This window comes from Aulostomus chinensis, chromosome 16 (genome assembly GCF_037954235.1).
Source record: "Aulostomus chinensis isolate RoL2024-O1b breed Wild chromosome 16, RoL_Achi_v1.0, whole genome shotgun sequence".
Lineage (NCBI taxonomy): Eukaryota > Metazoa > Chordata > Actinopteri > Syngnathiformes > Aulostomidae > Aulostomus > Aulostomus chinensis.
In genome coordinates, this window is record NC_141335.1 from 22,861,778 (window position 1) to 22,880,826 (window position 19,049).

General features: G+C 40.3%; 1 protein-coding gene across 2 annotated transcripts in view; it reads left to right on the plus strand.

The window, feature by feature from the left end:
- The first annotated feature begins 12,247 nt into the window (after positions 1-12,247).
- The window catches only part of klhdc3 (kelch domain containing 3), a 32,825-nt gene continuing 26,023 nt past the window's right edge, over positions 12,248-19,049 (plus strand). The window contains exons 1-6 of one of the 2 annotated variants that reach the window (XM_086180681.1): positions 12,248-12,411; positions 14,090-14,335; positions 15,699-15,875; positions 16,969-17,084; positions 17,166-17,237; positions 18,443-18,656. In XM_086180681.1, the coding sequence (XP_086036807.1) occupies positions 14,182-14,335; positions 15,699-15,875; positions 16,969-17,084; positions 17,166-17,237; positions 18,443-18,656 (733 nt within the window). In that variant the 5' untranslated portion in view covers positions 12,248-12,411; positions 14,090-14,181. Of the gene's footprint in view, positions 12,412-12,446; positions 13,088-14,089; positions 14,336-15,698; positions 15,876-16,968; positions 17,085-17,165; positions 17,238-18,442; positions 18,657-19,049 lie in introns of those variants that run through there. The other variant, XM_086180682.1, reaches the window with a different exon arrangement.

A 19,049-nucleotide genomic window follows, 5' to 3' on the forward strand; every position in this document is an offset into this window, starting at 1 on the left:
ATATTGAGCGCGGCGCTGCAGTGAGGCTAGATAATAACTGAATTTTCATTTTTGGGGGAATTACCCCTTTATACATCCAACTGCACCTATGATATTACGCTGTGTGTAAATATTCTGATGTGACATTAGTAATACCAAGATCTATGGCTTCCTCTTACAGCATTCCTCCATGTAGCCACAGACTGTAATATTTGTTCTTTTCAGTCTGTAACTTTGGCAGCAGGGTGGTGAGGTGAGGAGAAACAGTGTCTAGATCCTCGTGTCAGAAAGAATGTTAAATAAGGGCAGGAGTCAGACATGGCTGGTAGACAAAGAGAGGCTTTGTTCGGACTCCTAAATGGGTTTTTTTGTCCCTGGTTAACAATTGGCAATGACATTATGAAATTCAGAATGCAGTTAAATTAGAAAATACTATGATTTGGAGTTGACATCTTTGGAGTAATCCAGCTATTCAATGAACAGGTCACTAAGGAACATTGTAGATCATCTTTACAGTTCTGGGCCAGAATGAACTGATTCTTGCTTTGCTGTGAAAAGATTTTGTGATTCTCTAAAAAATATTCAGTTAATGCAAGATGTAATTTAAATCTGTAGGCTTGCTGATGAAATCTTGCATTGGAATGAGGTCATATGAAACTAGAACATAATCAGAGAACGCATACCTCCACCAACCAGTAGCGATGAGCACAACTCCCCCAGGACTCTCATCAAATGCGAAGTTTGGAAAAAATCTGACCATGAGGAGTCCATCTACAGCTGTTTCCTGTTCTGCGGTGAAATATAAAACATGGCCGCCTCGCCACGGTGACGCTGTTTAATGTAAACTCACAGCCTTTGCAGTAATTCATCACCAAGTTCTTGAGAAATTTATGATCAAATTTAAGATGGATCTAATTGACCCACTAAACATGTGATATCAGCAGGTGGCGCTGTGACTAATCTGCACCAAACAACACCTGTCAACCGTGACAGACACCAGTGAAAGAAAATCTCCATAGTGGAGGCAGTAACGCTGTGGAGGCAAGCTGGGACACACTGTTTCACACACTTTTGAAGCCATTTACCCTCAGGTGGCTGTCAGGCGGAGTGATGCGATGAGGTCACTTCATCATGCAACATCATCGGGTCACATGGTAACTAAAGGTGCACAAGCAGCAGGAAGCAATTTCCCCATATCAAAGGCTGGGTAACAGAAAAAGCCTGCACCTTATTTTTGCCCTCTCGAAAAGTATCAATCACCCTGAGAAAGCTTAACATTTGACCTGTGATGTCATTCCAGCGGCAGGTTGGGCGCCTCAAGGCTTTATTTGGAAGCTACGTTGACCTGGTAGTGTGATTTATTAATCACATAAAGGAACTCCAATCAAGAGCTGAACCCTGCCTGGGGTGCAGTGCTCGACTGTGTGCTTGACATCTGCATGGCCAACTGTTGCCAGAAAGAGAGGATTGTTACACATTTTTAAAGCAGAAATATAGAAAGACCTCCAGTATTTACATCGCAACTTTTATCCATCCAGACACTTGATGAATTTGCCCTGCAATCACGACGGACCTAGAACACTTCACAAAGGAAAGAGCAAAAGAAAAAGTGTTTCATGTGAGTTTGCTTCAGGCAAGTGGAAAAACATAGGCAAGCCAAAGTACATCTTGAGTCATTTTTGAACACCACTATTCAGTTACAGATTGGTTTAATGTTTTGGTTGAGGTAATTCTTCTTCGTCATTTTCTAAATAAAGGTAAATACGAATATACCAATAAATACACAGACAAGTTGGAAAAACTTTCACAGATGTTCTGTAACTGTTGAAAAGCAGTGGGGTCGACACTCATTTTATCTCACTATGAAGACATCATTACACTTCACCTCAAAAGAGTCTGGATTTAATTCAGGACAGGCGCGTGTTTTTTTTTTGTTCCAGCTTTGACATACAAGTTGGCCTCGAGGGCTTTACATAACAAGCTGGACCTACCTGAAAGTTCTGCTTTATTGTTTGCCTCTCTCATGTCACCTCCCATTAGTGGAATGGATGAGCTCATCGCTGACACCAGTCTGAGTTATGCATGGCTTGTTGATGCTAAACGTCAGCTGACATCCTAACAAACGCACTAACACCAGTGTGCTGCGCAGACACTCTTAGATCTGAAGGGATTGGTGAAATATTACTTGTCTCTTAAAGAAGAGCTACATGTTAAGAGAGGAAAATCACATTTCAGGCAGGAAGTTCACTCGCCATTTGGATGAAAGTCCGTCACTTCGAATCCGTCACTTCTTTTCAAACATCCATTCATTCAGGAAAATCATTTTTTTTCTGTTTATCCATTATATTTTCCTGCAGATTTGGATATTATCATCTCATGAAATGACCATTATCAATCATAATCGGGAATGTGTATTTGAGGTAGTGCACTATCTACTGTACTCACGGAGTGGGTGGCTTCAGTGGTTCAGTCAAAAAAAGCAGTTTGTAGTGAGAGAAGAGTGTCTGACACAAACTTTAAGAAGAGAGTGACAATATAATGCCACCATTTATCACCATTTCATAACTGGTTCCTTTGTTTTGGAAGGTAATGCACATCCATAAATGGAATTTATATAAGATGAAATGCACCTTCTTGCTTTATAAGTCAGTATTGCCCCGTGTGAAGTCGTCTAATGGTAGTGAAAGGTGTCATCTGAAAACGTTCCACTTGAAAATAATCCCATAATGACAACATACAGGGAACACCATTGCCGCCAGCGTGTCTGCTCCTTGTCAATCAAGGTCACAAAAAAATCTTACAACACGACAAAACTCACAAGGAATATACGCTAACATTATTGGATTTCATTACAATTCTTTAACAGAACAACACACATTATTCAGCCAATTTTGCAAAATTACTGAGCATAACCATCCGTAGCATGCAGCCATGCAGAGCCACATGATAAATACAACTCCTGTGCTAATGAGTGCCGACCAAGGCAACAGTAGAGTCATTTATTAGTACATTAACCCTGATCTCATCTTTCACTTCAAACACTGGATGTTTTTCCACCTCAGTCATTGTATCTTTCCTCTATCCCAGTTGCTCATGAACGCATCACAACAAGTCCAATATCATTTTGATGGCGCAATGAAAGGTTCTATTTTCATTTTTTACTTCATCGCATGCTAAAATACTAACTTGCTGTGCTTTCAAATTGTTTAAACTTTCTCAGTAAAGCACAATTTGGGGAATTCATGGGAGGAGCTAAGATGCTAAGAAGAAGAGAAAAGCAAGACCCATCGCTGCTGGTGACTCAGCCAGTGCAACACTGTTCGTTGTAACACAACTGATGTGGGTCTGATCATCTTATCATCACATTTTCAAATCATGCTACAATTTCAGCTGTTCATATCCTCATACGTCAATGTGATGTTTCCAGTATTTTTTGATCACTTATTTGCATTTTTTCAACCTCTCCTTCGCTGGTTAGCTTGAGTGCATTCTCAAGTGCATCATCATCCACTGACTCACGTGGAACTGATATTTGATCAACATCCCTTCCACTTCCAGCCCGGCAAAAAATATGCGCGTACACGTCAGGGTCATGAAAAACATTTTATTTTAGGTGAAGTGGTAAGACACAGCCTGAGAGACCAGTGCATCAAACATCATTTCATCTGAGAATCATATGGGGCGATAAGATCAGGGTTGAAAACAGGTGCCATGCAATCCAAGAAACAACTGACCCAACTGTGTCGGGGGAGGACGGGTGAGGTGGGGCTGTCTCAGGGCCAAAATAGAAAGTGAACCACATAATTAAAGAGATTCAGAGGGGGAAAAAAACTCATGATGCCAGTTGTCTCCTTTTGCAGTCAATCTGAAAGAACCCGTGGAATGTTAATTATTATATTTTGTATATATCCTGTTTCTGAAAACAAAATAGGACCTGAAAAGTGAAAAAAAAAGTATGTCAACATCAAAGAGTGACAATTTTAGCTGCAAAATAAAAGCTACTCAGGCTTTAGTGCATTTTCACACCTGCCCCACTGTGTGCCGCTGTAACCAGAAGCATTTCCTCCCCTTAATTTGGGTTTATTTTGGGAGGTCGAATAACCACAAACAAACAAACACACCACATGTACTAAACAACTGCTCCCTGGTGGTCTTCTGGAGGTACTTTGAACCGAATCCAAAGACAACAACAAGCCTGCACAAACACACACACACACATCTTTGTGTTAAACTGATCATAAAATGTAATCATTTATTGATTTCAAAATCATAATTCAGTATTTAATCGATAGTCCATCCCCCCTGACCTCCAGGCCAGGGGTCGGTGCAGAGATGAAAAGGTTGAAACTTTCTTTCTCTCTATTTAAAACTACTGAATGACTTAATGCCCAGAGTGGAAGTTATACATAAAATCACTCATCTGTTCAGGATTTCTGTCCAATAACTCTTAGGAGCACATGACTTTGTTTATAAAGCATGGCTTTTGGTTGATTTGTAATTGGAAACATAGTCCATCCAATAAAAAGCTGCTACAAAGTGCTACTCCTAATTCTGGGCCATTCAAATGGACCATAAGTGAGAAAATAAGGGCGCACACTAATCCTCACAGAGAGTAGCTCTGTTCGGCTAATAACCCTGAAATTAAAGGAAAATGTATGATTCAATCATCTGGCCACAAAGTTAGATCATGGTCTATGACATCATTCTGGACTGCCTAATGCTGCTGACCTAATCCAGCTACAGCGGAAGTCAAATCAGCGTGTTAAACATCCTGGGAATATCTCTACAAAGTCATAGGAAAGGCAATGACCACAACAATGCCATGACTGTGCTCTAAAGCAGCTTAGTCTTGTGTGACAGAAACATGGCGCAAATTATGGAAGAATATCAGGTGCGAGTCTATCATGGTGCGTATCCTGATAAGGACATTTTGCCACAAGTTTTATGTGGTGGTTGAGGGAGCAGAACATTTATTTTGATTTATCTAAACATTTCTCTCATGTTTAATTTTGGGTTTATTTTGCCCAAATCTGGTTTTACTGTTCGTAATAACATTACGCTTAGAGGTTTTAATGTGCCATGAGTAAAAAGAGGGTTAACCAAATGAGGCATTTCTAAGTGAAGGCTGTATTTTTCTCAGCCGCAGAGCATTGCAAAGCTCTTCCATCATAGGTTTTGTCCAAGAATACTGAACAACAGTTGCTTTCCGCAGTTGTTGTTGACTTGCAGAGCTATTTTGCAGTTGGGGCGACTCCTGTTCTCCGTGTCAGGCATAACAACAGACAGACAACACATGTGCTGGCTATAAAGTTTGTAAAACACACCACTAAGCAAATGTGTCAGAGAGTGGCTCAGCAGGGTCAGATGGGTGACGCAATACGTGCAAATGCTGACAGGTGGGGCAGCAGGATCGACAGGGTCAAACAAAGACTTTCACTGGGCAGTGATAGACTTTCCTTTCCTGTGAGACAGCAAACACGCAGCTACCACTTCCACCTGAGGCAGTAAAGGAGTGTTGTTTCTTTATAGAAGTCCACTGAAAGAATGATTTTAAAGTTAGGCCTCGTTACAGAAATGTCCTAAATCTGAAATCCTTATCTAAATTCAGGATGACACTTTGGATTACATACAAACATCTTATTTTTGGATAAAGATTTGAGTATTGCAAACGGAGGAATTTCCCAAGATTGGAATTCAAAATTGGGATGGCGCAGGCACAAAATAATTCAACTGTCAGGATTTGCATTGCTTGCTTGGTCTGTATGACAGTGAAGATGCAGAACAACATGGACAGTGGAATATGAAACTTTGAAGGGAAATAAAAGAGTATTGCTCTTATCTTGTGTATGGCTAGCTGCTAACTATCTGCACTAGACTTACATGTCATTTTCCTTTGGAATTATAAGATATAACTAATGAAAATGTTGATATTACGTATGGACTCATCTTTTCATTCGCCTCTATCATTCATTACATTTACATTGCCACCTTGTTAATACTGATAATAGCGTGAGCCATTTTAGCTAAAATAACATCAGGCAACTTGGCTCAATGAGTGCGAAGTGTAAAACCATGTTACAACAACATTACGAGGTCATGCAGATGAAATGTTATCTTTGGCCTCATATAATTTATTTAAAGCCAGGAGAAGCGCAAACCGTATTATGTCCTGTTGTCATAGCCTAACCTTGGGCGCTCTCACGTGGTTACCTGAATGCCAATCGTTTACTGTACGCAATTTAATTGTCCTTTTTAATCCCCTACTGTTGTGAGGCGATGGTCTCTGTCTTGACCCTACCAGGCCAGCTGCTCCTCCTCCATTGCTACAGTTCTAGATGCCAACCAAATCTCTGTTTGGAGAATGCTACGAAATCTCCGAAAACATTGGAGCAGATTTCCATCCAAGAGTTTGGATAAACTGACCACATGTGGGATCAAAATGTTTGATAGCAGCTGTCGATGCTGCAGGCAGTCTTGTGTAGGTTCCAGACACAGATACAGGAATGACAGGACGACAGCTGATTAAAGATTCCAGTTTACAGCTGTAGTTCAGATGTCTTAAGTTAAGATACAAAATCTGAGACAGGATGGACAGAGTCACGAGTGTACAATTTACTTCTGCTATAGGAAGATGTGATTTTTCAGATCTTTCAACCACAGTTAAGTTTTTTTCTGTATTGAGGCAACTCTACTTAATAACCCTTTGCGGTGTAATTTGCCTTATGCAACATGAGGTTTGCATGCACTGGGTCAAAAACAAAACAATTGCATATTCTGTGTCTCAGGCTTGTGTTCAGTACACAAGTCATATCCAGAAATTCTTGGGCCTGCTTCCAGAGCATAACATCATCTTTCTGCAATTGTGTAATATCAGTGGAGCAGGAGAGGACTGCTTGTTGACAGCTTAGCTGCTGCAATACACAGTTCAAGCTGTGTATGGTGGGTGTACTCATGTGTATCTAAGAGTTCAAGTTAAGAAAACACAATGTAACTGACTTCATTAAAATTTTGAATCTAATCTCACTGTGTTTTTTTTGGAGTGTGTCCTTCACTGGTGTGTAATCACCTATGAGAGCTCTGAGGGGCAGCAATTGGCAGCTGTTGTTTTGGCAGTTTTATGTACAATCTCACCATTGTGCATGGCATGCAGCTGGCCGAGGGATGGAATGCCTACACGAATCAATCGAAGCCCCTCCTAACCTGGGCAGTGATACACACAGACCCATGGCAGCTGAAAAAGCGGTCCTCGGTACCATAATCCTTTTACAAGTCTCTACTTTTGGGGGCGGCATGGCTCAGAGGTAGAGTGGCTGTCTAGCAACTGAAAGGGTCACTGGTTTGATCCTCACTTCTCCCGGTGACCATGTCTAAGTATCCTTGAGCAAGATACTGAGCCCCTAATTGACCCTGATGGTCCTTAGATGCACTGCCGACCCGGCCAGAGTGAACCACGCCTCTCTCCCAGTGTCAGCTGGGATAGGCTCCCCCCCCCCACCCACACACACACACACACCCACGACCCTGAACGGATAAGCTGTATAGAAAACGGATGGATGGATGGATGGATGTCTCTACTTTCTCTTCAAGCTGAACATTTGGGAACAGGGTTGATTACAAAAAAACCTTTTGTAAACATACAAAAATCTAAAAATGTCTCTAAAGGGTTCTATGAAGATTCACACAGTGCCATAGGTTCCACAGGAGGAGAAAACAAATGAATAAAACAAAGTTTGAAAAATAAGCTCCTGTTATTTTATACAATGATTGCAACCAAAAACATATGTTGCAGCAATTCATTTTTGATTTGTGAAACTGTATCCATCCATTCATTCATCCATCCATCCATCCAGTTTGAGCAGAGAACCTCAAACTTCCCTTTCCCTTATCACATTGACCAGCTCTCACTGGAGAACCATGAGGCATTTCCAGGCCAGCGAGGAGATACAGGACCTCCACCTGGACCTTGGTCTGCCCTGTGGTCTCCTCCCGTCTGGACCTGCCAGGAACCCCAGGGAGTATCCCAACTAGATGCCCCGAACAACCTCAGCTGGGTACCTTCAATGCATAAAAGCACCACGTCCCTCACTGATGGCATTTTGATATCTGCCTGTGTCAGCGGTACTGATGGTTAAAAAAGTACCCTGCTCCAAAAATAACTCATGATCATTGCTTAAATCTACAGAAGGAAATTAAAGCTTTCATAACCTAAGAGACACGTCAACCCAAGAATAAATACTTCAATCAAATTCAAGTCAAGTCAAGCCAATTTTATTTGCACGGCGCCAAATCACAACAAAAGTTATCTCATGACACTTTACAGGTAGAGCAGGTCCAACACCTCACTCCGTCAATGAATCTACACCCAACAATTCTCCATCAGCAGCACATCCTGCAACAGTGGCGACGAAAACCTTCCTTTTAACAGGCAGGAACGTCGAGCAGATCCAGGATCAGTGAGGACGGACGTCTGCTTTGACCGGTTGGGGGGAAAGAGAGCAGGAGAGCAGGGTAGAGACAAAGACAGATAATAGAGGAAGACAGATATGCAGAAGGAAAGAGTGGGACAGAGATAAAGAGAGAGAGAAAGGGAAGAGACTGATGGACAGACGGGGACGTGAGCAGGTGGAGCTACGGGTGGCAGCTTGAGCCTCTTCAGGTCTGCAGCCTCCTCCAGCAGCACCCGGGATCTGGGATGAGGGGAGCCTGAAGGCTCCGGAGAAGAAGATGAGTTAGTAACACATATGAGTATGATTTATATATGACACGTGTGGTGCAGCCTTAGAGGAGGGAACTGCAGTAATCCAGCCAGGAAGTGACAAAGGCATGGACTAGTTTTTCTGCATCCTTTTGAGACAGGATGTGTCTGATCTTAGCAATGTTTCATAAATGACAGAAAGCAGTCCTAGAAATTTGTTTAATGTGGGCATTAAAGGACAGATCCTGATCAAAGAGAACTCCTAGGTGCCTTACGGTCATGCTGGGGGCCAAGGTAATGCCTTCCAGGGTACCTATCTCATCAGGGCCCAGGACAATGACTTCAATTTTGTCAGAGTTTAATAAAAGGAAATTATGGATCATCCAAATTTTCATCTCCTTTAGACAGGCCTCCAGTTTAGTCAGCTGATTTATTTCATGTGGATGCATTGATAAGTACAGCTGTGTGTCGTCAGCATAGCAGTGAAAATTAGTTGAGTGTTTCCTAATAATGTGACCAACAGGAAGCAGATAAAGGGTGAAGAGGATTGGTCCAAGCACAGAGCCTTGTGGAGCACCATAAGTGACTACAGTGGTTTCTGAGGGTTTATCATTCGTCAGCACAAACTGAGATCAGCCTAGTAAATATGACCTAAACCAGTTTAGTGCAGTTCCTTCATTGCCAATGACATGTTCCAGTCTCTGTAGAAGGATATGGTGGTCAATGGTATCAAAAGCTGCACTAAGTTCTAATAAGACCAGCACAGAGACCAGCCCCTCATCTGATGCTAGTAGGAGGTCCCTGGTAACTTTGACTAGTGCTGTTTCTGTGCTATGATGAACTTGAAACCTGACTGGAAATCCTCTAATAGGCTGTTGCTGTGGAGAAGTCACAGAGTTGTTTAGCAACTGCTTTCTCCAGAATTTTGGAGAGAAATGGAAGTTTTTGATACAAAACTTCTGGACCCAGGGTTGCTTTTTTGAGAAGAGCTTTAATTATTGCTACTTTAAAGGACTGTGGGACGTAACCAGATAACAGCGACACAAATTCACACAAAATAAATTTTGTACGTGATTTTACACACACATGCACACACACACACACACACACACACACACACACACACATATATATATATATATATATATATATATATATATATATATATATATATATATATATATATATATATATATATATATAAGTTTATGGAGTTAAGACAAAAAAAATCCCAAATCCCTTTCATGAATGTTGCTGAAGTATTTGAAGTAATCTATCTCAAGAGCTCAGCAACTTGGATATTAAAAAATATAGAGTATAAACCTTTATAAATAGACTTAAATTAACTTTTTAAAAAGTGTATTCTTCAAGTATGCCTCTTTTAAGTATTGGTGCCAATACTCAGTTTGAGACTCTTCCTACTCAGGCTAAGCAGTCATTAATGTGAGTCAGTGGTTCCTTGTTGGGGCTGGCGGTGCCCTGTTCTTCACATTCTTGGCACTGGAGGAAACTTTCTTCCAGCTGGAGGGTGACTTTAGATGGGGATGTAAGGCATTGCGTTCATCAGTAGTCAGAGGTTGGCAGCTGGGCCCAGAGAAATAGATGCTTGGCTGTTTCTCAAATACCTATGAGACCAAAGAAAAAAAAAGACATTTAACTTAAACAACATCACAATAAAGTCTGCAACACAATGGGTGAAAAGCACCTAAAAAGACAGTAACATTCATTTAGAACATGAACCGACAGTCTAGAGTATCAGCAGTCTGCTGGTATGCAGTGAAATTGTTACTGTAGACATTTGCTCAGAAAATAGGGCTGTCAAGAAATATTTTTGATTTAATTAATTATTTTTAAAATATTTGAAAATGGGTTTTCTCATCTGCTGCACTTTGCCTGACAAGGGTCATGCCTGACTCACATTGATAAACTACAAAAACCCCACTGTGGTTGCCGCGGTGATGTACGCTTGTCACAGTAACTTTGACCACCAAACTCTTTTCAGTGCAGTCCTGGAGTCCCAGTGGAGGTTTGCGCCAAATTCGAAGAAACTCCCTGAAGGAGATCTTAATGTTTCAAGGACATAATGTCCAAAAAACAGTTCCAACAATATTTTTAAATGTTGTTTATCTTGGTAAGTGATATAAATAACATAAATAACAGAAAAATGGTCAAAAAAAATGTTTCCAACTTTGCTTCATCTGTATTTCAGTGTCCGTCAGGCAGACTGTTGGCCCGATACTGGCCCTCATGTTAAAATAAACCCTCGCTTTTATTCACAAAATATGACCCTCCAATCATTAAAGGGTCATATTTTGTGGGCCCTGTGATTCAAGCAACTATGTCACGTGTTGGCTACCCTGGTTATCAAGTTATCAGGCCAAAAGTCATTTGCTGTTACATTTGTTGGTTTAATTATTGTCTTGTAAGGCCTTGGCAGGCTTTTATTGCCATGGACCAGACTAAACATATGTGAGGGCGCCATCTACTGTTATAATTGTGTTATAGTACGTGTTTGTGTATGATAGAGAGATGCTTAAATATAATGAATAATAGGGACTGGGGTTTAAGCTGTGTTTTACTTACTTTCACTCATTATGAAACAGTGATTGAGAAACTTATTACCCCTCATGTTATTACCTGTCAACTCTTAATGTGAATTTTAGATTTAAAAAAATACAAAACAAAAAAACACACATATTGTGTGGAACAAACATGAATGCCCATGAATTCCAGAGGTCATCAGTCCCTGTCAAATCAATTTTATACACCGTATTTGCTCAGAAAGTGTTTTTAGGTGATGTTCAGCTGCTATGAAATCTACGATTCAAAATCAGTATCTTTACACTTTTAAATGAAAAAATCAGAAGAAAAAACAAACAAAAGCAAAAAAAAAAAAAAACATGATTAAAATAATAATGATAAGAAAAGGTTATAACCTACAGGTTGGATATCACACACCTCTATAATGTATATACTGTACAAGCATACAGTATACATTCCCATAGTTACATACCACACATAAATACATGCACACATACATGTCTTTTCTGGTGTGGATGTATTCGCAACAAGTATATACTGTATGTTATGTACATACTGTATACATGTATGCATATGCTTGAGTGTACAGGTTGGTCAGATATTCAATAACACAGCCAGTGTATGAAAATGAGTGGATTGACTGATGTTCTAATACATTTCATAAAATAATCCACCTTTTTGAAACACATCTTCCATGTTCCTTATTTTATGACTCACTTTCTCCATTCGTTGCAATTCTTAAAATCACGATTTCCCATTTTATTTCATCTATGTGTATGTGCGTGTGTGTGCGTGTGCTTGTGTGCGCACATTTCTTCTGGACAGGGACTATTTGAAAGATTTTTTCAGCGTTATGTCGTCTGCGTTCATTTACAAGCAGACTATTTGAAACCCCTGTCGAAACAAACGACCAGTTCACGCGAGGCCAGGTAGTGTCATGCTGTTTTTCCTCAGGCTCGTGAACAAGTTCATCCGGCCGTGCAAGTAACAAACGAACAAAACCACTTTCCCCAAGGAAATTAGGCAGATCGTTCAAGCATGAATACGAACCAGTTACACGTTTTTAAGTCTCGGGAATGTGACAGGATTTTCCAGTATGGAGGAGTCGACAGGGGGCGCGAGCTCCCTTCCCTAAACGTCACGAGGGAGTCGGTACTGTCTAAACATCATTTAACCACCACCGGCCAGACTGTAAGGTAGCTAAACCCTACCCCTATTCTCATATTAATCTTTATTTGATAGCCACAACTAACTTGGTTTTAGTAGACCACGAGTGTCGCTGCTTTAACTTTTTTTCCCCCCCGTTTCTTTTTATTCAATTCACGGTGGCTAGCTAACAGCTAACGCTACATTAGTTAGCAACTGAAGACTAGCCTTAGCCTAGCTAAATTGACAACGGCTTATCATCCCGTCCGGCAAATTGACAGATATGTGAACGCCGTTAGCGTCCCATAAAGTTTACTGTGGGTTTTAATAGTTTATGACGTGAGACATGACAGGCAGTTACTTGCAGACTTAATGTTATCCCTATATGCTAACCAACGTGGCTAGCTCTTGAATGGGGCTTTTACAGAGGCTGTAGTTACCGTGAGAAAGCTCAATGTCACTGGGTCTTGATTAGCTGTACCAGTTATCTCTTGTTTGTCACCATTGCACAAGGCTAAAGGAGATTACAAATATACTATGAGCTTGCATTGTGGTCAGTGCCATGACTGATCATCTGATAGCCTGTTCAGTTAGTCAAACCAGGACGGTGTTGAATCTGCTCTCAAAGATGTCCCTGTTTTCACATTTTACCTGTGACAACATGGAGAGAAGCTATGCTGTTAAATCGATCGGACCCCTGCAACTCATGACTGGCTTGACGTTTAGGTAATTTTCACTGTGACAGAATGGATGTTTAGTTTACATGCCAGCTTGCATCTGCTCCTAAAACAATAACGACTAACTGAGAGAAAACTCATATTTGCTCGTTGCCTACATCTGGCCTGAGTTACTCCTCAGGGACATGTAGGCTTGAAATAGAAATGTCTATGGTCAATGGCCTTGGGATTTATTTTTAAAAGCAAACAAAGGTTGGAGGTCAGTGAGAAAGTGAGTCATTGACACAGAATAAGTAGGGGCTCAAGGTTTTGCATGAAGGGGTTTCACTTGGTTCTCGTATATCACAGGCTTTTCCTGCAAGACATATGAGAAGGGAGTAAAAAATAACTTGTTAATTATCTTTGTCTTTGTTTATTTAAAACTTAAGTTATATACATAATTTAGAGTTCACAGCTGTCCTTGATAAAATGTTTCAGTGTAAGTTGTCAGTTAAACAGAAGACCTTTTGTTCTGATATTTTATTTTGGTGTTCTCACTTCCATCATATATTTTTGGTTTGTATGACTGTCCTCAAATGCGAGAGCAGCTGCCAAGATCGCTTAGTAGCAGTTAGACAGTTGCTAGGTTTGCCACAGATTATAAATCCACCCGCTTAATAACATCTCAGTAGCCCAACAGGAATCCACTTTTAAGATCAGTGAAGAAGATTGTATGCAATTATATTAATAGCACTTAAATTGTTGTGGGACTACCCAATAGTGGTGCATATTTATATTATTTTCTGTTTAAAATTTTTGTAATGCAATGGGAGGGCACATAAGAGAGAACACAAACAAAGAGGTGTGGTAGGTGTGGGTCTAATCACCTCTTAAAATACTCTACAGGCTTAGATAATACAGGAGCTTGTGAGCTTTTCAGCAACAGCAGAGCTGTGCAACCCTTAGTCCAAGAGGAAAAACAGGTCTCCTTTGTGATTTCTAAAATTGCCCCTCCCGGCTAGCCTCGCTGTTCTCTGAAGCAGAGTGCATTCTCCTTTACTTGTGATCACAGGTTTTGATGGTGGATGTTGGCTTGATGGGGTCCAAGCAGGCGACAGAGTGATGGTCTAAGGACTCACTGTCGCAGAGGTGCTTGCGCGTGGAATGTTGCGCTGGTCAGTGCACCTTGAAGGAGGGCCACGGAGAGTCAACCATGCTGCTGTGGCGGTGGGGCACAAGGTGTACTCCTTTGGAGGCTACTGCTCTGGGGAGGACTACGAAACACTTCGCCAGATTGATGTACATGTTTTCAACACAGGTAGGGAGTGACTATACATATACTCAGGGTCCCAACAATTGTGACTTTGGTCAAGAATCTTGGAATACAGATCTATTTATTCCAGAACCAAAGGCCTTGTGGTTTAGATTTTCCTCACAGAAAGCACAGCTGTTGCTCTAAATACTGTACTTTGCAGTTGAAGGTGACTTGCTAAACAACTTTTTACAAGTTACAAGCTCTATGTCTCAAGTATGTTGTCAGAGATAGGAGGATGGAAGTGGAATGTATACCTGTCTACGTTGAAGTTGTTTTTTGTAACTGAACTTATTTTTGAAAATGTCTTCTCCTCTTGCACCTTATTTCATATAAGGAAAAAAGAGATAAGCCAATGGTCTGTGGTGTGTTGGAACTCCTTCCCTTCACAACTGTATCTCATTACTGCTGACCTCAGCTTTCCATTGTGGTTTGTGCAGAGCGCTGCTAGTTGCATCTCTGTTGCTAGGTATTAATCTCACAAACCCAGATGTTTTCTTTAACTTGGTGATGCACCACTTTTGTGTTTATAAAATTGCCCCCTTTTTGTCTTGTAATCCTTTTTATGTCACCTTTCCCTGGTGTGGTCAACCACCTGCTTAAGGGTTTCACAACTTCCTGAAGTAGCTTAAGCCTACATGCTATAGCTCCACCATGAAAAGGTCTGTGGAACCAAACTTTGATAACAGATGCCTTTGGCTGATTGAAATGGAAACGAGACCCTCTTAGCTATTGTTTCTATATTTCATCATGTCTCTTTCTTTGTGCTTCTCCTCTTTGATGTCTTTTTTACAGCAGAGCCTGATGTCCTTTGATTCTTTCCATTTACTCTTCTATTTACTTTTCTACCTTCTGTTTAAAGCCCCTCAAAATAAGAAAATTGTAAAATACATAAACCATAAGAATGATATACAAATAAGCGCAACCTACCTCTTGTCATGTGGTAATTATGTCAAAAGAATTTAAGCTAGATCTAATGGTTTGAAGCACTTTATGAAATGTCACAGTTCTGCCTTATCTTGAGATGCCATTTCATCTATTTGCTTCTGTATTTCCTAGTTGTTTCCTTTTTAAACATTGCCATCTAATTAAAATGTGATTTTAGTGTCATAGAATGTTGTTTGTATTTACTTAAAATTTGTTTGAGAATTAATGCATACGGTATTTATTTTTATTATCAAAGTTACAAACAGTATTGCTTGTTTTTCTGATAAAATTCTTGATAAATGTTTATTTGTTCAACATGGCGAATGTTTTTTTGTTGTTGTTATTGTTTTTTTCAAATTCAGAATCTCTGTATATGTTGACAATGCACATTTTCCACAGCATGTTGAATAATTCTACCTTTCTTGACTGTTTTGTACCTCAGTGTCTCTGCGCTGGATGAAATTACCTCCAGTGAGGACCGGGGGACATGAACCTGCCCGTGAAGTGCCATATATGCGTTATGGCCACACAGCTGTGCTGTTGGATGATATTATCTACCTCTGGGGTGGGCGTAATGACACAGAGGGGGCCTGCAATGTGCTTTATGCCTTTGATGTCAGTAAGTAGACCTGAATCTACCCCATTCGAATAAGTGACAGTTTTAGGGCTGTGTTCTATTTGATATGCAGGTGTTTGATGTTAGAATGTGAAAGGAAAATGGTAGAAAACCTGTCAGGGAGATGTTCTGTATTTTTCGATTGCTGTAGATGCTCCAGTTTATGTTCTTAAACCCCAATTTCTCTCTGAGTCCTTTGACATTGGACATGTATGTAGATACTACAAGAGTACTATGATTTGAAACACCATTTTATGAACTGTTTGATCAAAACCTTGAAGGTTATGGTTAAAAAGATAAAAATTTTATAAGTTAAACTTATTGTTACAAATGAATGAATGTTCATTTAGAGGTAGCAACTCCTTGAACATAATGTAATGTGGTCAGCATACACCTATGGTGCACAATCTGAGTTTTTGTTTTAACTTCTTCTGTTACTAGTGGTTCTATGTTGAGGGCAATAATGTTTATATCAAACCTTTTTTTTCTGTGTCCATTGACATTATCAAGGTTTTCAAGTCATAGATTTTCATCCTTAGATTGTTTATGAACACCATCAGTGTTCTCGTAGTAGATGGTCCACTGCTTTTGAGATTTCATTAGTTCTAATGGTTTCTTTCAAATCCTGTGGTAATCCAGGCTGATATATTTGATTCAAAAATGACTGAGAAATGGCTGTATTTGATCCTCCCACAGATTTGTGGAAGTAGTGATTAGAATTTGTTAAATTCTTCTCTTCTGATTTATACACTGTATTCTTTTCTATATTTTAGAATGGATTATATTAATGAATCTGTTGGCTGTTTTCACAGTAGTAATATTGAGTTATTGGCTCTGCCTTTGCTCATTTGGTTGATTTCAGTTTGATGAATTTTCCCCTGTAGTTTGTCATGATGAAATAATCAATAAATTATTGATTTGTTTATTTACTTGCTCTGAACATTGTAGTCTCTTGTACCACCAAGTCATTTAGTCACAGTATGAAATACAAAAATGGTGAGGCAAGCGAAGTCAGTGGCTCTATCACCATTTCAAGTGATATTGGGCATAAAGCTGGAAGTGCACCATATCAATGCCAACTGTTCCTGTGCCATAGATACCCACAGATGGTTCACACCCAAAATTTCAGGGGCAGTTCCTGGAGCAAGGGATGGCCACTCGGCCTGCGTTCTGGGGAAGGCGATGTACATATTTGGAGGATATGAACAGCTAGTGAGTCTTTGTCACTCTTCACTTTGGTCTTGCCCTGGTGAACATGTACACATTTAATTCATCTCCTCTGCTGCTCTCTAGGCTGACTGCTTCTCCAATGACATCCACAAGCTTGACACCACCACCATGGTTTGGACATTGATTAATGCCAGAGTGAGTAGAAAACCACTTGGCAATTCTGTGTTCAATTTGTTCCTGGGAGTAAAATGTCACACTTAAACTGTCAGAAATGGACAAAAACACTCAAAAAGATAGAATGGACTGGCAAGCACTGTTAAAAATCAACACTGTGTTGGTTATTATTTGTTGGCAGCACTCTTACACAAGTGCCCAGTGGTCAGATTGGTCAGATACAATGGCACAGCTCTGTAATGCAGCTCTCTGGTTGGTGGCCAAGTACGGAGAGCCTCAGAGAGGATTTTATACCCTCCCCCTTTAGGAAATGCCATTTGTGTTTGTGTGCAGTCAAGCTGCTCATGTGATAAAGGCTTGCAAATTATACTTTGCACATATTTAAATGAATGAGGGACTGCTGTAGAAGGGTCAGACTGTGTTACAGTGTGGAGCTTATAGACTTAGTTCTGCTTGTGACTGAATTATACATTTTCATGGATTCTTAGACTTGGGTTTTACTTTTGGAGAGCAAGCCTACCTACTGCTTCACAGTTTGAATTCTCTGTAGAATGTTGCTCTTGTTGAGTGGGTTCCAGAGCGAGAGCCCGCTCTTCTCTTAAGCCTCAGTTTTCCTGCTTCCAGGACAGTGATTTTATACATTAAAAATGTGGCGTTTTTTTTCATTGGACTGTTCATTGTTAATTATAGCATAATTTGAATAATTTATCCATTTGTTTTATAAGACTTCATTTTTTTCTGCATTGACATTAGCATTTAAAGAGCCTGCTTGCCCTCATAAAATTCCAGGAGTACAATGGCACATTCTGGAAGTGGAGGCATGTGAAAGGCTTTACCTTGGCTGAAGGCCAGCAAAATGCAAAGAGGGTCGAGGCTTGTCTTTGTTTAGCGGTTCCAGTCACACTCATTTCTCATACACAGTATTTTAGATCTCGTATACCTTGGGTTTTAATTGTTCATTGATTGATGATGTAACTTTCTGTTCTATTAATTTCTCTAAACATAATTTTTTAAAAGCCTTTAGTGTAATTCAGTGTTCTTTGTAGTTCATATCTGGGTACACTAGATGGCAATATTTAGCTTTGAAGGTGGAAAAACCCCTCTTCTGCCAGTATGAAGATGAGGCTTGATTTCTCGAATTATGAGGAACTTTGCTTATTATGAAGGTTAATATATCAAACTGCGTAGCTTGTGTAAGACTGCTGCACTAAAATGTCTCTTTACAGGGCACCCCAGCACGCTGGAGGGACTTCCATTCAGCAACCATCATCGGGACAAAGATGTTTGTTTTTGGAGGTCGAGCAGACCGCTTCGGTCCCTTCCACTCCAACAATGAGGTCTACTGCAACAAGATCAAAGTGTTTGACACAGAGACCAACTGTTGGCTGAGCACGCCATCAACGCAACCGTCGCCTGAGGGACGCAGGAGTCATTCAGCCTGTAAGAAAATCACAATATGCCACCCACGTACTGAACCATTGGTGCTAATTAATAAAATTAGTAGACTCATATTCCTAAATGCCAGACCATTATCTCTGATGTTCTTAAAGAAGATCACTGCCTGTAACTGATGGTGGAAGGATTTGGGGATTTGTAAAAGGTAGAAACTGAAGGTATGCACAAATGTCATTCTTGAAGTCTGAACTTTTGGACTGCAGTCATTTTCTAGTGTGGCATTTCTTCTCCTTTCTGTCAAGCACAATTTGTGTGTGAGTCACTGGTGTTATCCACTCGGTATTTCTTCACTTTAGGATTGCCCTTTTTACCCACATTTTTGTATCAAAAAAAAAACCTCAACCACTGCAACAGACGTACTTGTCTTAATATGACATT